General features: G+C 35.1%; 1 protein-coding gene across 4 annotated transcripts; it reads right to left on the bottom strand.

Annotated features, from left to right (window-relative positions):
* Positions 1-277: 277 nt before the first annotated feature.
* E2 (protein GIGANTEA) lies at positions 278-21,810 on the bottom strand. Of its 4 annotated transcripts, none has more exons than NM_001253066.3 (15): positions 21,446-21,643; positions 20,571-20,712; positions 17,970-18,041; positions 17,759-17,813; positions 17,496-17,638; positions 17,044-17,312; positions 11,070-11,125; positions 10,444-10,684; positions 10,203-10,353; positions 5,998-6,207; positions 4,331-5,878; positions 3,621-3,689; positions 3,085-3,303; positions 1,565-1,657; positions 278-985 (listed from the first exon to the last, which is right to left on the bottom strand). In NM_001253066.3, exons 2-15 carry the CDS (start codon positions 20,676-20,678, stop codon positions 686-688), a joined length of 3,534 nt encoding a protein of 1,177 aa, NP_001239995.2. In that variant the 5' UTR covers positions 20,679-20,712; positions 21,446-21,643; the 3' UTR covers positions 278-685. The 4 variants fall into 4 exon arrangements, with proteins under 4 accessions (NP_001239995.2, XP_006588466.1, XP_006588467.1 ...); XM_006588403.4 differs by having other exon boundaries at positions 386-985; positions 20,571-20,793; positions 21,446-21,810; XM_006588404.4 differs by having other exon boundaries at positions 386-985; positions 20,571-20,754; positions 21,446-21,688.
* Positions 21,811-22,150: the final 340 nt, after the last annotated feature.

The raw sequence follows: 22,150 nt of genomic DNA, 5'->3' as shown, positions 1-22,150 counted from the left end.
CTTAAACATAAAACCTCCACATATGAACAGTAAAAAAATTTCACATGCAATTTATCTTTATCATCATAACTTAACAACTAAAATTAATGTCAGAGACTAAAAACAAAGCGAAACAATTTATAAGGAACTAAAAATAGTAACCTTTTAAGGGGACTAAAAACAGAAATCAAGATTAAACAAGGGAAAAAAACATATTTTACTCACTTTGAAAATAATAAAGAAAAAACACAAATCTCTAGCAAAAAGATGAAAACCAACAACAATCTCACAAAATTAAAAGAGAGAAAAAAGGAAATCCTGCCTGAACATACATTAATCCAAACAATTGGAACTGACTTCCATACAAGCTAAATCAACATAAGCATAACACAAAATGAGACAATGATGGAGAAAAGGACCTGGTTACAGTCGTTTTTCGTTACTGTACAAGTCTGTTCTATCCAGAGCAGAGTCACAAGCAAGTTCAAGGTGAAACTTAGTTTAGCTAGAGTACATGCATGATACAAAATGAGCTTTCTATAAACATACTAGAATTATGATTGCAGCTCTTTTTAACAGGACTAGCAGAATTATGCTTATTTGCAAACCCGTTAGTTCCATAAGCATATCAATAACTTCTGTTTTCTTTTTCTTTTTCTATAAGTCTAGCAAAAAATTGTCACAGACTAAGATGGATGATTTCATTTCACATGGAAATAGTACAGCCTAACTCTTTGGCAGCGATATCAAGAAAGTTAATAGACAATCCGTTTGAAAGTCGGCTGTGAGCTTCCCAAGTCAAGCATTTTTCTATGTCAGCTTGCCAGTCAACGGCATCCAAATTGAAGTATTGATAAGAAGGGTTGTGGGTGCCATTTAATCTCCGAGGTTTAGGACTACATCTGATTGAACCAGTATGCAAAATGTCACGAAGAACTGATATACTCAGAGCTCGGACATGTGCACTTGGATGAGAAAGACATCTAATTGTAGCTGAGAGGCGACACTGCATGTGGTATATTCACAACTCAAGCATATCAGTCAATAATTGTATAAAAGTATAGAAACAAAAGAAAAAAAATAGCACATGAATTGCTTTAGTTTTGCACTTGATTGCCCTTTTACTTACATGGGCTAAAATACCCTTTTGGTCCATTTTATTTTTTAGTTTCATTTTGGTATCACAAATTTAAAAAGTTCCACTTTGGTCCCCTAAAGCATCTCTATTAGACCAAGTTGGGCCTTCGGTTAGTTTACTATACTAACTTAGTCAACTTAGTAATATGTGGCAAACTGTACGAGATGCCACATTAGATGGACATTTGCCCATGTCAGCCAAAGTTAACAATGTTAGTGTGATAAACTGACAGAAGGACCGATTTGGCCTAATAAAAACACTTTAAGGACCAAAACACCTTAGGGAACTAAACTGAAACTAAAAAATAAGATGAGATCAAAAGGTTGTTTTAGCTCACAAATATTCACTTGTCTTGAAATCTAGAATTAGATTAACAATGTTTAACCTGCATATTTCATTCACCATAGCCCAGATAAATTACAAGTTCCAATAAGGAAGTTTGTTCACCTTTAAAAGGTTTGAAAGGCCATCTGCCACAGCCAATCCAGATTCTCCAAACTCGAGCACTGGCTGAACTGCTCTAGCTGTTGCTTCCAATAGCTGGCCATTATAAATTATTGAAACATGAATATCAGTAAAGCTTAACTATAAAACAAAATATATGAAACACCAAATCCTCCCTTCACAGTCCCACTAAAGCTGCTCAAAATATCAAGTTTGTTAGTGGTAGAAATTAGAAAATCATGATGTATTGCCTTTTCAAAAAAATAAATAAATTGGAATACCACTATATAATGGGCAAACCCTGGACATTAATGCAAAACACAGTAAAACATTGTTATATCCATAAAATAGAAAATTGGACTGGATCAGCAGGTTTGATTGGAAAACCAGTGAATCAGTTAACTCACTTCAAAAAAACTAAAAAATCAGGAGAGCAAAAGATCAGTGAAAAACTGGTCAAACCAGTCTAAAATCAATGAAAATTGGGAAAAAGATAATTTTGAAAAGAGTTTTTCTTTTAATTTTCTTTTCACTTTTCAATTTTTTTTTATTTGTTCAAAATTATATTTTGAGATTAATAAAGGTCTTCACATAAAGGTCTACATATGTTCTATTATTAAGCTTCTACTATTGATTTTTTTATCTTGTTGGGCCTGTATCATGGCCCTTTATGCTTTTTTAAAAATTTACCCATGTATTTTTATGTTAATTTATTACTTAATATATAATATTAAAATTATAATATTGTTGATTTGACCATGGTTTCAACTATGGTTTAGCCAATGAACTTTGGCTCAGTGTCTTCAATTTTTTATTGATGGGTCTTGCTTTTAAAACATTTAAAACATTGATTATGTCTTAACACTCCGCCTCTTAAGTAGATTTAAGGTCTTAATCACGTGCAGCTTGCTACAATGTAATCTATCCTCCTTTAACAACATTTAATATTATTTAGCTTTTACACCTCATTCCTTGCATAACTTGTAGAAATGAGCCAATGCTGAAGTTTCTCAGTGACAATCTTCTTCATTGTGTTTAATCAGCTCATTAAAAATAGAACTAAACACAATATGAACAGCCAGGCTATCACTCTAACTTGTGTATGCTTAGTACTTCTGAAGTTGATTCCAACAAGTGATGCCCACACAAGTTCGCAAGTATTCTTAGCCATAGCATGATAATCTAATTCTACACTTGACTATGCCACTACATTTTGCTTCTTACTCTTCCAAGAAACCAGGTTTCCATGACAAGTTTACAATCCCAAGGTCCTCTCTGTTCTACAGGACCAGCATAGTTACATCTATTAAACCTTCTACCTCACAATGATCATGATCACAATATACCTCATCTAGGACCTCATTTTAGGTTTCCGAAATATGTGAAACGTGAGTGGACTCAGAAAAGACATGATTAACCACACACGCAGAGATTATTGAACACCAATTGATAAACTAATTAAATATAATACGGAACATAGAAATCACACACAATATAACAATACACTTGTTGAAATATACTACCTCCAGCTGTGGTAAAGTGCAAGCTTCTCCATCAACCAGCATCCCATCTGTGGCTCGCAGTAGTAAATCTGATGAACTTGCCACAATTACCAATGATTCTGCAGTCTCATGATTCCTCATAAGTTCCACAATCAATTTTACAATCCGCTGATTGATTCTCCACATCTTCTGACCTGAATCATCATCCTTGGCAATCCAGGGCTGCAATTCCCGCTCCGCCTGACAAGTAAACAAGCCCAGGAAAGTGACTAAACATGTGAAATGTGGGAAATAATAATATTTAATAAAAAAATATACAACAGATAAACATTGGATAGATGAGATTTTCAGCATCGGCTATTGAACTTTCTAGACAGTAAAAGCCAATTCTCAGAGGTATTAAAAATGATAATTCATAAATTTTGGAAGTCTGTTTAAGAAATGATATATTTTTTTGGGTAAAAGAAGGAAAGTATCCTTGCTAAACAGAATAGGAGTTCAATGTTAGTTCCGAATGTAATTTTATGAAACCATTCATGATAAGACGAATTTTGGACCTGAAGTACAACTGCTGTAGCTGCTTTTGTTGGTGAGGCTGATACAACGTTGCATAATGCATCAACAACCTACATAACATTAAATCCAAAATAGACAGTAATTAACCTTTTCACTTGAAATAGGGACATAAAAGAGATATTTGGATCCACACAATCACATTGTGTAACTATATCTTATTATGTGTCTCAATAGGGTAACTCTTAGTCAATCTTTACCAATTAAACAAACCAACTAAAATATGAATTCTTCAATACCTATCATTATTTCATTTTACATTCGTAAGTTACAAGTACACCCAATATATCTTGTCTTGGCATGATGCTTCTTCAGTTTAATGTAGATTTTATAATAATCTGCCTTTGATGAGAGCAGCTATTTAGTTATTTTCAAAATAAATAATTTTTAATGCTCATAGTAAGGGATGTTGCTTTCTCTGCTTTTTAAAATTTCAGACCATACAATTTTATTCATATGATGCAGTTTCAGAATTTTGGCTGTCTTTCCTATGTTTCTTGTGCACGCAGGATACACCTATTTATCCTCATCTGCAGTTCTTGCTTTTCAGAACCTAACTTCTATGATTAACAAGAACTAAGCTGTATCACAAGGGAATTTTCTTAAGTTGCATTATAGGTTAAAAACATATATATTCAACCATTGAAAAAAAAAAGATGATAAAGTTGCTGCAATATAACATTTGTGCTTGTACCTGTCTCCAGCCCTGTTGGGCAGAAGTGCTTTCTGCACAAGGTTGTGTTTCAGGAGATGCAATCAGCTTGTGCCATAGCAGTGAAACTACAGAAAAACATAATTCTTGTTTCTCTGCTAGCGTGGATCTTAGAAAAATTTGTCCATTGCAATTCAATCCTATATGCCTGTCCATTGTGAGGAAGTTGGCTAGATCAGACGCATCCAATGAGAAACCTGTGACACCTTTACCCAAGGTATAATCTGATGCACCCTTTGGACATGGGGTTTTGTTAGAATTATGGTCAAGTTTTGATGGGAATGAATCTTCTGAAGGTACAACAGATGTCCGCCCAGCATCAAAACAGCTACTACTTTCACACTGATTCTGCCTTTTAACACCAACACAAACAAGGGAATCCTTCCGAATAGGTGCATGAATTAAGGTTGCTTCTAATGGCTCTGCCTTGTTCACTATAGATGCAACAGCTTTGCTGTGAATATCTATGAGATTATACAATGATGATGCCCTGGAGTGAATTTCATTGTCCCATTTGCAACGAATCAGAACAGACAGAGCATGCATGCAAGCTTTTGACCTTCTAAATAGTTCAGAAACATGGGCAGCAACCATAGCAGCTGCAACTATCTCATTTGAGCTGTAACTCCAAGGGGTTCCAACAGAAGATGGCTTCAATGAAAATAGTGCCTCTAAAATTGCTAAAATTCTGTGAGTATGACGTACTGCTGAATCTAAGCCATTCCGCAACTCATGGGAGGATCCATTTAGTCTAACAGGCTTGGCTATATCTTGCACCTTATTGGAAGCTAAATGATTATTCCCCCGTGAAATCAAAGGGAACAACTGAAGCTCACAGGCAAGGGCACAAACGGCAGCCAGAACATAAGAATCAAATGCTGCAACAGGACCTTGCTTCTTCAATTTCCTATTTTTTGATTCTTTCTGGTTTTCAGATGTTTGTAAGTCCTCAATGATATCCTCAGATGAATAGTTATCTTCACCTCTTGGCCTCTTGCTTCCACTGAATTGAGCTTCATGACTGACGCAGACAGTTAAGACAACAAAAAGTAGGCGTGAAGCAAGCTCTACAGATGCACATGATTCTAAGAAGAGTGAATGAACCATTGTACGAAGTTCTGCCACGGCCAGGTTTTTTGAGGCAGAGCCAAAGCCTATGCCAGCTAGGTATTTTGATTTTCTGTTTTGTTCTCTAGTGGACTCAGGTGGAAATGTCCTCTGAAGAATAGCTTCCACTGTAGCAGCAAATATTTTCATAAGACATGCCTCTGATGGGCTTCCACGAGGAAGATATTCCAGGACCTTCAATAGGGGTATGTACAAATTCCATGACAGCACGGGAGGCTGTAGTGGGGTTGCAACTATAATTTCCGGAAGATCAACAGCTGAGGAACTTGTAGGAATCAGGCCATAAGCAGCTTCCCAAATGGTGCAAATTCTCCATTCAACCTCTGGACCATGGGCACAAAGCATTGATGCAATGCCTTGGGCAGTAGCTTCAATAGAGGCTTCAGCTGCAGGAACTTCTATCTGATCAACAACAAATGTTTTAGATCTCAAGTGTACGGAAAGAATCTACATGAGTGACTGTACAAATTAAGAATAACATAAAGAAAATAAAAATGTTAACTGATAAAGGTGAACACAACCTGCTTTTTATAGGAAGAAATATAACCACCCAAAGGTTCATGTTGAACTTCAACTCCGTCAACTTGTCTAAGAGGAGGAAAAAGCAATGCAGGCTGGGAAAGTATACGAAAAAGAAGAGCAGCTGCAGCATCAGCGGCTATACCAGCTCTCATGGACATTGCAGTCCCTATTGCACGCAAGAAATGCAAATGCATCCAATTTCTAGGAAGCTGCAATAACATATAACAAAAAAGAAAAACACATCAGTCAGTTATTGTATGGTTTTAAATCTTTCAAACACATCAGTCAGTTATTGTATGGTTTTAAATCTTTCACAAAGTTTCTTCAGATGAAATACCAAAATGCACAATAGTATGTCGTCCAGTAGCTAGTAATCCCACTGAAATACACATACATAATTGTTATTTTATGTTGCACTTGTTCTGAAGTTGCAAAATAGAATTCCCTCAAATGTTCTCAAGTGGTTATAAAAGTGGTATAACTCCTAAGAGGTACAAAGTCTAGTGCTTTTTGTTAGAGTCATGAAAGCTAAGGACCCAGTTGATATGGCTGAGCATGGACAGGTTCAGCCCGATCATGGGCATAAGTTTTGGCAAGTATATTCTAGACAGGGCAGGAAGGGAATCTATCCTAGACTCATAGTTGGTTATGGGGAGAGAGAACCTATCACGTTGGGAGGAGAATATAGGTAGGTAGTGGCAAGGTAGGAAGGCAGGTCGAGCATTCTGTTATCTCTCTTTTGGCTGTACACAGCGTAGAGGTGCTTTGCACTCTCTGAAGGAGTTGAGCTCTGGGATTACTAGGGGAAAACTTTTGTAGTTTTGTAATCCTTCTCATATATTTAATAGGACCATCACTACCGTACTTTTCTATTTTTAGCCTCTAACACTTTTCTGATTAGTCAGCTAGTGTCCAAAAAGTTAGCACAGTATATCAAGTGTCAGCTAGACATTTTAGTTAGCCTCCGCAGCAGCTGTTATTTCTGTTAGAAGTTAGTTAATTATGTACTAAGTGTCTAGCTTGTTGCACAAGCTACATGGAGCTCTATAGCTTTTGGCCTGTAAATTAGAGATCAATTATCTTCATTCTACCAAAACAGTGTCTCAATTATCTTATGTGGGGTACAAGGAGTTCATACAATACAAAGGCATCACAAGCCTCAACTTTAGTCACAGTTGCTCATACTGTTACATCTAAATATTATTATAAGTATATAAAACAAAACCAAAACAAATAATCTTGAGTTTTATACATAAGACTTCCCATTATAATTCATGAGGTTATAAAAATCTGTTTAGCCAAACATTATTTTTAAAATATTTTCACTAACATTTTCTTAATTCAAAGTGAAAAATTCAGGAAAACTAGTAGATTCATCAACTATTAAGAAATAAAAAGGTGAAAGAAAATCTAGAGGAAAACCAAATATTCAACAATGTAAATGAACGAATGCACAACCTGAGTCAAGCACAATGTTAACTCTTGAATATAAATTTGGGTTTTGAATGATTTCCACAACATTTTTCACTAATTGACGATGTCTAATTTAATTTCATAACAGAGAAATTGTTAGGAACCAAGAATTGAAATGAGCAAGAAAATAAAAGATTTTATTGACTAGTAAGAAAAGAACAGAAAATAGGAGAGAAAACTCTCCTCCAAGGATTTTTCCTTCACAAAGAGCTAATGCTCAATCTACAAATGATAAGATCCCCCTCTCTCCTATCCTTCTTCCTCTATTTATATCTAATAAGTCCCTCTAACTAACTAACTAACTCACTAGTAGTCTAACTATATTAACTAACTCTTCCTTCTCCATATATCCTAACAATACACCCCTCCTAAAAATCAATCTTGTCCTCAAGGTTGGAATCTGAAAACTGGAATTTCACACTGAAACTTCCTAAAGTTTTGTCTGATTGCTGGAAGACAACTGCACCCCTTGTAGCTCAATTAGGAACAACCCACTACCCCTGCATGCAAACTGAGGTCTAGTAGCTTCAGTGGTGGGAGGGACAAGGGTCGACTCCATATAACTTTAATCAGCTTGACTGGCTCATTACATTCCTTTTGCCTTAACTCCATGGCTAAGCTGTCAGCCATAGATGCAACAAAATTTAATGCTAAAGGCTCACCCAACAAGTTGACATTCCAAGATTCCAGCACCATTGTTGTTCCAACCACCTTCATGAATGATTTTTGTTTCACCATAACAATCTTTTTATGGAAATCTGAATCTTGAAAACAATGTGGCTTGGTTGAATCACCAGCTTCGACTTCCTTCTTGATCAAATCTGTAATTGGGTTATCAAGAAAATCGTCTTTGCAGCCCACATTCGTCACTCCGCTTTTCTTGTGCTTCTCCCTCTTTATCGATGGATCAACTTCTTCCTCCATAACCTTTTCAATCTTTTTTTCTCTTGCTAACTTTGCTTCATCATTTTTTGTTTCTTCTCCACCACAAAGGGTGTGGTTCTTGATTACTGAACCTTCTTTACTTCTGTTTTCTGATTTCAAGAACTGCAATGGGTCATTGTCACACTCAAAACTGCTACCCCCTTCAAATCAGTTCCCCCTTCTATGCTTCTATCAAAGCTGGGTAGTTCCACCTTTCTTGCCCAAGAACTAGCCTTTGCTTCACTGAATTCTGACCCACTTCCCTCCATGCTATTTTTGTCTTGTTGGGAGGCATGGGAATCAACTTCTTCATTCAATATCTTGCACAACATGTGTTTCCGCTCTGAAATGTTGATCCTCCCTTCCAAGAACTCTGTGGAAGTCTCCCATTTTTTGATATGGGTTTTTGTCTCAGTTGGCTTTTCTTGCTTCAAGATACTCAATCTTTCAAAGATGTGGTTACCATGGTGATCTCTGAATCTTTTGATCAAAGCTGTGGAAAATGACTCCCAATTTGAATCTGGGTTGTTTTGGCTCCAAATGTAGAACCAATGTGTCGCAGCACCCTCCATGCTCATGAATGCATATTGCAGCTTATGGAATGAAGGAATTTCTTGTACCTCAGAATTTTCCAGCCCTAGCAATCCAACCAATTGGGTTTGTCCCCATGAATGCTGGCAGTTTCACCTTCTTAGTCCAAATTTGCGCTTCCTCCATCTCTATCACTAGCTTCCCCTCGAAGATCCGGCAGGTCGGACCAATTTTGTTAGGAACCAAGAATTGCAATGAGGAAGAAAATAAATGAATTTATTAACTAGTAAGAAAAGAACAGAAAATAGGAGAGAAAACTCTCCTCCAAGGGTTTTCCCTTCACAAAGGATTTCTCCTTTCACAAAGAGCTAATCTACAAATGATAAGATTCCCCTCTCTCCTATCATTTTTCCTCTATTTATATCTAATAAACCCCTCTAACTAACTAACTAACTAACTAACTCATTAGTAGTCTAACTATATTAACTAACTATTCCTTCTCCTTAAAAATTCATAGTAATCTGCAATTTTGCTATCGGTGAACAATTAAAAATAAAGTCTTCAATTTTTGACTCCTCTAAAATTAGCAATAATAAAATGAGTATTTTTAGTTGTTGATAAGAAAATCGACAAATAATATTTTGATGCATTAATATATATTTTTTATGCATGTGCATGTAATATCAACAATTAATCTTTTTATTAATGACTGGAATTATTTACTTTACCTTCTAAAGTTGATTATTAATTTACTTTAGAGTAGTCAAATTTTAAAATTCTACACCAATAGAATTAATTTTTACGAAATTCATAATTGAATAAAAAAACAAATTAGTTTATATTTTTTATCTTTTAATACAAAGATGAAAAATTTATGAGTCAAAATATTTTTAAGAAAATCTTAGCAACTTTTGGCAAAAGACTGAAATATTCATTTTCAGGATGGCTTTTAGAAGAAAATTTACGTAGTTTTTTTGTATTTGTAAAAAAATTATAACTTTTTATCGGCCATTTTTAACTTGTGAAACAAATTTTTAAAATTATTTTTTTACTTATTTTAATAATATGTTGCAGTTACATATGAAAATATGAATATGAAAGATATACGTTTTTTTCACCGAACGAAAGATAAACGTTACGAGAACTTTATAATATATATATATATATATATATTCACTTTTCATTTTTTTATTGAAGACGTTAAAGTGAATCTATCAATTTTTATTCATATGAAAACCATAATAATGAAAAGGCAGGAAAGGCACATTATGCTTACCCTTATGCCAGATGCATAATCTTCAGCAGCTCGAAGAAGCTCCACAAGCTGCACAGCAGCGTCAAGTGCATCTGGAGCCCATGATGGGGGTGCTTCTAGAAGTCCAAGAAGAAGTCTTTGTGTAGCACTTGGAGTAGCAATTGCATAATATCTGCAAAGGTTAGGTGTATATATATTTTCTCAGGCAGATGAACTCTATGAACAACTAAAAAACAAGATAAGGTATTAAGTTCAAAATAACCTATGAAATAAACGAGCATATGGTTCCAGAGCTGGTAATCCAGCAACAAGATGCTCATCCAGAGCTGTCGTTGGAGGAGGAAGCAAAAGCGCAGGGACAGCAGCTGCTGTTAAAGTAGCAGTCTCATTGCGAGCAACTTCATCATCACAAACACTTAATATAACACCAGCACCATTGGCAACAGCCCATCTTGGAGTTGAAGGCACAAGTTGAGGATGCTTCCCAGAACCACGGGAAGAAGCTAAGGTAAAAAAAAAAAAAAAAAAGTCATTTCCTTATCATATTTCGAACATAAACATTAGTGTCAATATGATAGTAAAAAATGATATTCTTGTTTAATAAAATTCATTGATGAATATAGCTGTTCAATGAAAAAGAACAAAATTAATTCCTAGTCTCCTCCCAGTGCATTGAGGATGTTATGTCACAGAAAACTTGTGTTAAGTAACATATGGTGTAAACATAAACTCAAGCTCATGTGAACATACAACTTAACAAAACTCTCTACTTTCTGAAGAAATGTCCCAAATATTTTGATATAACTGTTAACAAAATATTGTGGTCAAACATCAATTTAAAAAAATAAAGAGCAGCGTTCTGTATTAAGTTATCATAATTTAATGTACCGGTTGATGGAGGCTTGAGTTCTCCTGCAGCATATTTCCCCATAATACCACTGCACCTGTTAACATACAGCAAATCATCGACTTAAGCAAAAATATACTCAGCGCTCAAGGCATAACAAGATAATTTAAAACATTATACTATGATAAACGGGAGAGTAAAATCAAGTAAGCTGTTTCTTTAATCAAGATAAAGGAAGAGAGACTATAAACCATACTAGTTGTTCTAATTTACACTACTGAGAAAAATATGAAATTATGTATTCCTGAACTTAGTTATGTGGTATACCAACAAAGGTAACCCTAATGAACATGAATTCAGATGCTTCCTATAACACTGTTTTGAAAGATGATTATTTAGTTCAATCCATATATTTCATTAAACAATCAGGAAAAGCTGCCAACAAGCTTGTAGCTCAACTGGCACCTACTTGATCTTTTTAGACTTAAGAGTGGTATGTAACTATTGACAGATGAGAGAAACGAGAGACATATGAAATCCATGTGTTTAAAGTTTAAACTACACATATTCCAACTGAATTATATAAACTAAAGCAGTGTTATAAAACCCGGACCAGTTATCGACTCAGCTGAAGTAGTAAGTTATTGGGTAACCAATTATATTGGTGAGTCATGGCTGCATTGTGTGTGCTTGTAGTGATATATAAGGACATTGTTAGGATCCAATTGCAAGTTATGAGACTTGGAGTCCTACATTGAAAGTATGGGATTCTAGTGTGAGGTTTATAAGGCCTTGGGCTCTCCAACTACAACAGCTAATTTTTGTGGTGTGATTCTCCAAAAGGTTCTGGTCAATTAGTGTCAGAACCTTCCGCCATGTTCCTCAACTACAAACGAGCGGTGTGGGTGGTGGCATTGGCATTACAGTGTTCGCCAGGCTTAGTATCCTATATCTCAAATTGTTGTGTATTGAACATATTTCTGCACAACTTTAGAGTTCTGTTTCAGCTATTGATTCTATCAGAATTTCCAAAACAGTCCAAGATGCCTTGAGGATGAAAATTGGGTCTGAACCATGAATGAAGAGATGAAAGCAATGGAGAGAAATAAGACTTGGGAGATAGTTGATAAACTGAGTGACAAAAGGACAATGATACAGATGGATGTACAAAACAAACTATGAGAAGACCTTTGCTCTGGTAGCAAAGATGAATATCAGGAAGGATTATTCTCTCATTGGTAGCTCACTTGGATGAGACTTACAACAGTTTGAAGTAAAAAATGCATTTCTACATGGAGACCTATAGGAGGTGTATATGGAGATTCCACCAATGTATGACTTCACTAATGGATTATGGAGGAAATATGGGCTTAAATAGTCTTTGCATGCTTGGTTTGGGATGTTTACCCAAGCTATGCTCTCTTTGGGGTATAAGTAGAGTCAAGGTGACCACACTCTATAAAGCATTTTCAGACAGGTAAATTGGCAATCCTTTTGGTCTAAGTAGATGATATGTTTGTTGCAGGAAATGATGAAGTTGAAAACAAATCCTAAGGGAAAGGTTGACAACTCAATTTGAAATGAAGCAACTAGGAAAGCTGAAAAAAATCCTGAAAATAGAAGTTGCCTGCTCCAAAAAAGGCATCTTTATCTCTCAAAGAAAATATGCCATTGATCTTCTTAGAGAGACAAGCAAATTGGGTCGTAAAACATATGGAGAGCTCATCAAGCAAAATCATTGGATAGGAATGGGAGAGCTCAAATAGGCTTGATATCAAAGACTGATAGGGAAAACTTATTTATCTAGCCCACACTAGACCAGATATTGTTTTTGCAATAATTATGATCAGGCAACTGTTCATGCACGGTCTATGTGAAAGACATCTACAAATTAGATTATTTAGTATTTGAAGGCAAGTCCAGGAAGAGAATTTCTCTTCAATATGAGCGAAAAGTTATCCAAGGAAGTATATGCAGACTTATATAGTGGTTGATTGTTGATAGAAGATCTGCCTCAAGATATCGCGTGTTCTTGGGTGGAAACTTGATTGCTTGAAGGAGTAAAAAGCTAAATGAGATTACAAGGTTGAGTGCAAACAAAGAGTTTTGAGCAATGGCTCAAAAAATTTATGAGGTGTTGTGGATTATAAAAGTGTTTAGTGTAATTGTGTCTTAGATTACCACACCTGATCCTTATTTATAATAGAGAAACAGAATCAGTAATGATTACATGATCGATTAATTACTGATTATTAGGGAATACAATCACTGATTTCGATCATGTGTACAAGATAACGTACAAATGAAATGTAATCTAACACTCCCCCTCAAGCTGGAGCATATATGTGACATGAACCAAGCTTGTTACAAATATGGTAAACCCAATAGAAACAGAAGATGGTTCCAATCATGTGGTTGCACTGGATAAACATGGCTCGGCAGCAGCCAGCGAAGGCCCGTCGTGGCAATGGGTATTGTTCACCCGTGAATAATAAGAAAAGCAGCAGAGGCTGGAGTTCACAATAGTGGTGGCAAGTACTGTGCACCCGTGAAGAACAACATGTCCAGAGGTGGAAAGAAAAAAAGGAAAGGTCGAGGCAACAATTACAAAACATCCCGAAGAGGACTAGGCTTTGTGCACCTCAATCTGGCAAGCCTGGCACTGAAAACGATGGCCGGATTCCCTGCTATGCGCTGGGAACAGGGGTTGTTTGACTGCTGTTTGGCACAGCAAAAGGAAGTGCATGAGAGTGTGTCGGTGGTTCTTTCAAGACGCTGTCAATGGCGCGGGGTAGATCGGCAGAAGGTGGTTCAGATACGTGGGTTGTTTGGCCAGAAAGGTCGTTGGAGCACCAGCAGCAGCCGCCGACAGTCACCAGAAAACCTTAAACAGGTCACTTGAAAGAGACAGCGAGCGGAGGGCCCACCGAGGACAGTGAGTCCCCGGTGAGACACGATAGTCGTGAAATCTCAACCAAGAATCAGTAATTGATTACACAGTTAATCAATTGTTGATTATTAGGAAATACAATCACTGATTTCTATCAACTAATAACTACAAGATAACGCACATATAAATGTGATTTCACATGCAGATGTTGTCATGGCACAATATTCAGCTTTGGTGCTGGATTTAGCAAAACTGTATTTTGCTTCTCCATGAGATCAACTTCCCCCCAAGAAGTACAAAATAACCAGAGGTAGACCTCCTGTCTGATGGTGATCCTGTCCAATCAACAAGACAGTAACCAACAATCTTGGCATTGCCTTCATCTTCATATAGGAGTCCACAACCTGGTGCATTCTTGATGTATCTAAGAATGTGCATGATAGCATCCCAATGGCTATTACAAGGGGCATTAAGGAATTGACTTACCACACTTACTGCAAAGGTGATGTCTGGCCTGGTGAAAGGAAGGCAATTGAATCTACCAAACATGGACCCACAGTTAGACAGGGCAACCCAAGTACTGTAGTTTGCTGTCCCGATCAGTTTCTCGCATGAGATCAGCAGAACGGTGGTAAAAGTCATGGCAAAGGCTGAATTGGAAACGGAACCATCAGAAGCCATGAAAACAGAAGCCAAACAGCACAAGGGAGGGTCGTTAGAAGAGGGTGTTGCCCACCTATTAGGTGAAAGCGCATGAATCTGACATGTCGGAGAAGGGCAATGCATGTGGGCGCATGCATCGCGTATGAACAAACATTCACAGTTTCCCTTTTTACAATAAATCTAATCATATCATATATTTAACAAAATCAAAACTCCCACCTTAATTCAAGAAGCTTTAACGGATGAGAACTAGGTTTGGGACATGAATAAAGAAATGACGACATTATAAGAAAAAAAATTACTTGACCTGTTATAGATTGTAGACAAGTCAAAAGATTAGAAGGCAGACGGTTACAGGTGAATATACACTGAAATATAATTTTTTTTTATCAGCCACTGAAATATAAATTTGATGGCACCCTACATTGGTATAAGACGAGATTAGTTGCAAAGGGCCCAGAGATATGGGATTGATTAGGAAGAGACGTTTCCCTTAATAGCAAATATGAATACAATGAGAATTATCCTTTTACTAGTTGCTCACTTTGGCTGGGACCTACAACAACTCAATGATAAAAATGTTTTACTTCATGGAGACCTGGAAAGTGAACTGTATACGGAAATTCCTCTAGGATTTGATTCTTATAATTTTTTTTTTTATCGGCAAAATTATATGTGTTATTAATAAAGGAGAGTACCAGGATTTGATTCTTATAATGAAAAGAATAAAGTGTGTGTAGGCTTATGAAGACACTGTATGGCCACAAACAATCTCCTCGAGCATGGTTTGGAAGATTCACCAAAGATATGATATCCCTAGAGTACAGACAATGTCAACGGGATCGTACCCTTTTTCATTAAGCATTACTCCCATGATGGCAAACTCACACTCCTAGTCTATGTGGATGACATGGTCATTGCATGTAATAATGAGACTAAAAAGAATGTTCTGAGGGAAAAATTGGCAACCTAGTTTGATATGAAGCAGTTTTCCCATGCACTTTCTTGGGATAGAGGTTGCCTATTCCAAACAAGGTATTTTTATCTCCCAAAGAATGCATGTACTAGATATTTAAAAAAAAAAAAAAAACAAACAAATTAGGGTGTAAACATCTAGAGTTCAAATTGAACCACAAGATTGGAAGTGAGGAAAAAAGATCAACAGTAGAGAATGTTAGATGAACCTACTAGAATAGGCAAGAACTAAGATGGGCTATAGGCTTTGATACCATGTTAGATTTCAACTTAAAACCAATTGACTCTAAGTGAAGTTGTCCAACAGATATATAAGTTGTACCCCAAGAATTGAGACAAGCGATGTGGGACTTTCTAACAGAGAAGTCTCAATACCAAAGATTGGTGGGAAATCTCATCTATTTATACCAAACTAGACCAAACATTGCTTCTGTTGTAAGTGTAGGAAGTCAATTCATGCATGATCCCCAAAAGATACACTTGTCGGCATTAAATAAAATCCTCCAATATTTGAAGGCAAGTACAGGAAAAGGATTGTTATTCAAAAGAGAATGTACATTATCCATGGAAGTGTATATAGATGCAGACTATGCCGGTCAATTGTTGATAGAAGATCCACCTCAGAGTACTACATGTTTATGGGAGGAAATCTGGTGACATGGAGGAATAAAAAATAAAATGCAGTAGCTCGATCTAATGCAAAAGCGGAGTTTCGAACTATGGCACATAATATCTATGAAGTGTTATGGATGAAGGTCATTCTTGATGACCTCAAGATAAAGTATGAAGACCCTAAAAGGTTGTTTTGTGATAATCCGGCTATTAGCATTGCCCACAATCCCATACAACTACAACATGACAAAACCAAGCATATAGAGATTGACAAGCACTTTATCAAGGAAAAGTTGGCAACTATCTTATAGCCACAGCCTACATCCCTTCATGGCTTCAATTGGCAAATGTATCCACCAAGGGACTCCCTACAGCAAGATTCCATGAACTTACTAGTAAGTTGGGAATAATTGATATTCATTTACCAACTTGAGAGGGAGTGTAGTAAATATCTTTGATATTATCTCGATAGGCAAATATATATTTGTCTTACTTTCCTTTTTATGTTAATTTCCCTATTTCCTTTAATAGGATTAGCCATTTAGACTATAAAAAAGGATTAGAGCTTGTATTAGAAACACACAAAAATATATTCAGTTCTTCCTTTTTATTTCAAGTGGTACTGACGAAACTTGAAACAATAATAAACCATGGTTTGAAAGTGAACCAAACCATGATGGATGTCTTAGTTTGTTTTTGAAATTATGAACCATGAAAAATGGTTGAGTCTGGGGTCAAACCTTAAAGTGAACCAAACTGAACCTCGACACCCTTAGGACTTGCAAGCAAAGTTAAAACATACATGCATACATGATTAACTACTTCTGGCCAAATAAATAGAGCTAAATTATCTATTACTTTTAAGAAATACTCACCATCGGAAATAGTCACTTCGAATACCTACTGGTGAAGCCAACAAAATATCAGTAATCCAGGGGGACAACGGCCTTATAGGTTTCTTCTCATGCTGTGTCAAAGAATTATGCCCAGATTTCCCAGGTTCACTAGTTGTGGCATGACTGCCACTAGTGCTTCTTTCGGTTTCACCAGATTGTCTTTCTGTTTTGTAAATAGGGCGATTGTAATGAGTTAAAATGCGCAAAATTTCACCACATGCTAGAGCCCATTCCTCCGAGTATTCATTCTGCAAAATTATACACATAAGAAATGAAAATAATAGAGAACCCCTTTGTAGATACTGAAACTGAATAATTGCTATATTAAATCAGTATAGAAACTGAAAGAAGAAAGCAAGAGACATTTTAGCTATGAAATTGAATTATATATGAATAAAATCAAAATATCGGGCAGGGAATTATAATTATACCTCAATTTTTGGGCAGACTGAAGATATGAAAGAAGCAAATGGAGGACTAGCCTTATCATAGACTAGTGTACCATCAATAATACATGAAATAATTGGAAGCACAACTGCATGCCCATGCTCTGGATGATGAAGGACAAATGTCGCTAGATTTACATGTGAAAACATAAAGAAGTTATTACAAATAAAATAGAAATAAATCATGGTAACCATATTTATGTTGAGTCAATCATAAGTTAAACTGACATGGGATAGAGCATAAATACCCAAAACATCATCAAAGAGAAGAATATCCTTGGATGGATAATGGTTACGGATCAACTGTCAAAATAATATTGAACAGTGAGTGGCATTTGATAAAAACTCTTAGCCTTCTCTTGCAAAAATTAATACAAAAAAAATTGAATTTGTTAAATAATTATATTTCTATTCGAGTTCACAAGATTTGTCAGTAAATATGGGTGCATTTTATCATACCTCAGCAATATCATCAGCAAATTGTTCTGATGTAAACTGAATGAAGTACTCAACATATGCAGCAATTTGATCCTAGGGAAAGCATAAGTAATATGAGAAAAAACAGCAAAATGGAACAATAAATCAATAATGAGCTTCTGATACAGCAGAAGACGTGAAAATGTTTACATATAGATTGAGAAGCAATTATTTACAGCATTACGATTCACTAAAGACTGTTTTAAAAATAAAATAAAAATAAAAAAATCACCAAAAGACTGCTGCTTTCTTGCCAGTACAATAAGATTGAAGAGTTTCCAATTTCTTACATGTAAGATTAAATACAAACTTTAAGAGATAATATTGAAAAAACAACCCACTTAATATGGTTATGGGGGAAACTTGTCTGAAACTACATTGAGAAAAGATTACAAAACAATTGATTATATCATCCCATTTCAGAGAATTTTTCATCAATAGAAGATATGGTATCCTCAAAAGAGAAATTCAAAAAAAAAAAAAAGACTTGCACATAAAGTGAACAAAGCTCTCCAGCCTATCAGCAAAGAGACCCCCTCAAAAATAGAGATTAGTTGAGCTAGCAAAAAGATCATTTAATTCCATAAAATAATGCAACTGGAAACAAAATTATCCTTAAAAATTCTGGCACTTTTGTCCAACCATAAACACTTTGGATTCCAGTGTAGAATCTTGTCTCCGTTAATAATTACTCCCCCCAAAACATTTGAAATGACATACAAGAAAGTTTTCCAAATTCTCAAGATATCTAACAGTCACCAAAAATACCAGAGAATCACAAATATCTAACAGCTAGACTGTGTTAAATACAAATAGCTGCTAGTTTCATGCTAAGGCTAAAGTACAAAGATGCATCCCTCCATATCATCCCAGTTATGAACCAACTATCTCAACAACTTAAGTTCTTAGGTAAAGGCACGTGAATGGTTTTATATTGTATCTCCAATACATTCCCCTCACACAAGTGCCCTTTGTGTTTAAAGCTTGGATAATGCATGGACCCACCTAAATTGTGCTGAAATTAAACTTTTCATTAGGATAATGGGAGCAGCAAGGATCAAACTATAGACCAGTTGTTCATAAAGATTCCAATATCATGTAAAGCTTAAGTTGTTCAGTAAAGTCACATGAAAGTTTTATACTGCAACCTTAACAATTTCATTTTCAATCTGTTAAAAAATCCTTAACTAATCTTTTGGAGAGGTAAAAAGTTGCTAAGCATTTTGTTGCTATATGAATTTGTGGCTATGGAAAGGTTCCATCCCAAAGGCTATGGACGAGCATACTTGAAAAAAATCACCATGAGTTGAGCAGACATTTTATGACCAAAGAAGAAAATGCAGACTTATGCAGAGTCAAAATGCACCAAAAGCGCAAGACTCAGACCCTCTAAAACCTTGTTAATCTGCTGCCTCTTTCATTTATCATCATTGCCATAGCCAATGTCACCCTAAATTAATAATTAATTAAGGATCAAATGAATCAATAATTAAAAAGGTACAATAACATTATGTACACGCACATGCATTAGTCCAAACAATAACACTATGATACCTTCACTCAATTTTTTCAACAAAATATCAGAAATATGAAGAGGAAAAAAAAGAAATTTGGAAAATACTCAGGAAAGATCCAGAAAATTTCATTAGATTGAATACACCCCATGCCCATACTTTTTTCAAATGCAATCAATTTAATGATATAAAAAATTTGGATGAATATTTTCTACAACATGAAAGAATCCAAATATGTAGCCCAACAAATTTATATATTATATACTCTTACAAGGACATTGCAACAGCCAATGGTGCCACATATTGAGCTTAACAAACTTCAAAATCAGCATAGGAAAAATAAAGTAGTTTTTCATCCTAATTATTAATGAAAATATTGCACCTCTACTTCTGCATTCATACACACATAAATTAATTTAAAGCATAGAAAAAGGTGCCCATCACCCAAAATGGTAATACTACAAGAAAAACAAATGAAACAATTTCCAAAACAAAACTAGCCTAAAAAAATGTCCTTTTGATTGTATCACGTCAGAATATGTAATTTATGCTTCAAAATTTCCAACTTTTTAAAAACATATGTATGTAATATGTGCTCGACCTCATCATCTTCAAGCCTCAAACATGTTGGCTAATGATTTTTTCTATCCTATGCACCAAGAACCAAATAGGTCAAGGGGCATTAAACACACTCCTAAATGCTTTCAATTACTTATAAAAGCAAGCACTAAATAATTTTTGTGTTACTAGTATAATAAATACTTTCCTTTTTCAATAAAATTTTTCCATTTTTGTCCCCTTAACATATACATCAAGTGCACAGGATAGAAAGATCACATATAGATCCTATTATATCCATAGAGAATTTCCATTTCTTAACTGATGAAGTTTTAAAAGCTTTACTCCAAACATTGAAACTTTAGGCAAAACAATATTATTATTATCATTATTCTTATTATTATCCAAATAATAATGCAACTGACATTCAATGCACTGAAGTTAAAGTTTATTTTGAGATAAGAACATTACAGAAAAGGATTGGGAGGAGGAATCAAGATTGAAATGGCACCTTTCTTTGTTGACCATCTGGTGGGGGAGGCCAGAACAATGAGGAGTACTGAAGACGGTCAATCCACCTTTCACTGGAAGCAGCCATCGAAGACGAAGATGACGACATCTATTTACTTTCAAGGTATTGTTTCCTTCTGCCTCTGAGAATCAAAAGCAGTTATCCAACTTCCAGCCAAAACATGCTACCAATCAAGAATTAAAATATCATAATTCACCATTCCCTGTTCACCATGGCCAGATATTTTTTTTTTTTACCTTAGTAACCAATCCATCACTAACAATTAATCATCCACCAAATCATGTATCAGAAGAAGCTTTGCTTTTGACAGAAAGCAAGTTCAAAAGATGTCAACCAAATGCATCTCGAGAAAATTGTAGATATTTACCACAACAACTAGTTGCCCTCCTATGCAGCTTCAATCTATGTACTTTTCAAATTTATTGGTTATCTTTAAGCTTCTTTTCTCTCTAAAACCGCTAAAAAATAATCAAAATTGTTTTCTAAATAATGAAATATCAGAACACAGATAAATCTGAAACAGAATCCTGCCAAACAGAGCAAAGGAAAATTTGTAGTGATAATGAGAATTTGTAGGAGAAATATTGAATTTCTCTCAAGGCCAAAGAGGTCAGCTAAGATTCAAAAGCTAATACAAATTAAAAAAATAAATAATAAATATAGTTACAATAAGTAAAAAAAAAAAAAAAAAGCAAGCCCCTCAAATATCTAACAACTCAGATTCACCATATAAAGAGACAATCAAATCCAGTTCGGAAATTAACACAAACAGCAACAACAAAACCTAAAAATATATATTTTTTATTGATTAATTATCAATTTATTAATTAAGAAAATTCAGGAAAAAAATGTACCTGAATCCTTGTGTGTAGAGGCGATTTTAGTTAGAAAGAAAAAAATTGTGATTCAGAGGGTGAAAAAAATGGGAAATTTTGGTGATTTGTGGAAAAATATTTAAGAGGTGGTGGTTAATGGTTATGGTGGGATAGATAGATAGTGAGAGAGAGAGAGAGAGAGGCAAAACTGCAGAAACAAACTAGAGAAGAGAACACAACTGGGAGAGAGAAAGAAAGAGAAGATCTTTAGCAGCTCTGAGAAGCCTAGATTGATTGAATACGTGGCAATGATATTTTCCTCTCACCTCCTGAGTCCTACCCCGTGTCACGTCATGCTACTCTTACACATATGTATGTATGTTCATGTCCATCCATCTTTATCATGGACATGGATGCCCATCCATCGTCATTACACATATATTCTACTGCAGTCACCTTATTTGTAATTCTAACTGTATTATTACATATGTATTTAACGTTAAGGTTGAAATATCTTTTTGATTTTTATGATTTAATTTTTTTATCCTTATAAATTATTTTTTTTATTTTTAGAATTTATAAATTATGTTTATTTTATTTTTTATTTTTATAATACTTTAAATAAATTATTTTTTACGGTTGAAAACGTTATCTAAAATATTTTAAGAATTAAAAATAAAAAAATTAAATTACAAGAACTGAAAAATACTTCAATCTATATTTAATTTAATTTTATACTATCTT

This window comes from Glycine max, chromosome 10 (genome assembly GCF_000004515.6).
Source record: "Glycine max cultivar Williams 82 chromosome 10, Glycine_max_v4.0, whole genome shotgun sequence".
NCBI classification, from domain to species: domain Eukaryota; kingdom Viridiplantae; phylum Streptophyta; class Magnoliopsida; order Fabales; family Fabaceae; genus Glycine; species Glycine max.
This window is presented reverse-complemented; position numbering and strand designations above follow the sequence as displayed.

What these genes read in the sequence shown, in the direction of transcription:
- E2 (XM_006588403.4), bottom strand. Translation starts at nt 20,678, where the DNA reads ATGTCGTCATCTTCGTCTTCGATGGCTGCTTCCAGTGAAAGGTGGATT. An exon ending in CAGTCTGCCCAAAAATTGAG is followed by an intron (nt 17,313 to 17,495) that starts GTATAATTATAA and finishes ATAATTTTGCAG; the next exon opens with AATGAATACTCGGAGGAATG. An exon ending in CGAAGTGACTATTTCCGATG is followed by an intron (nt 11,126 to 17,043) that starts GTGAGTATTTCT and finishes GTATGTTAACAG; the next exon opens with GTGCAGTGGTATTATGGGGA.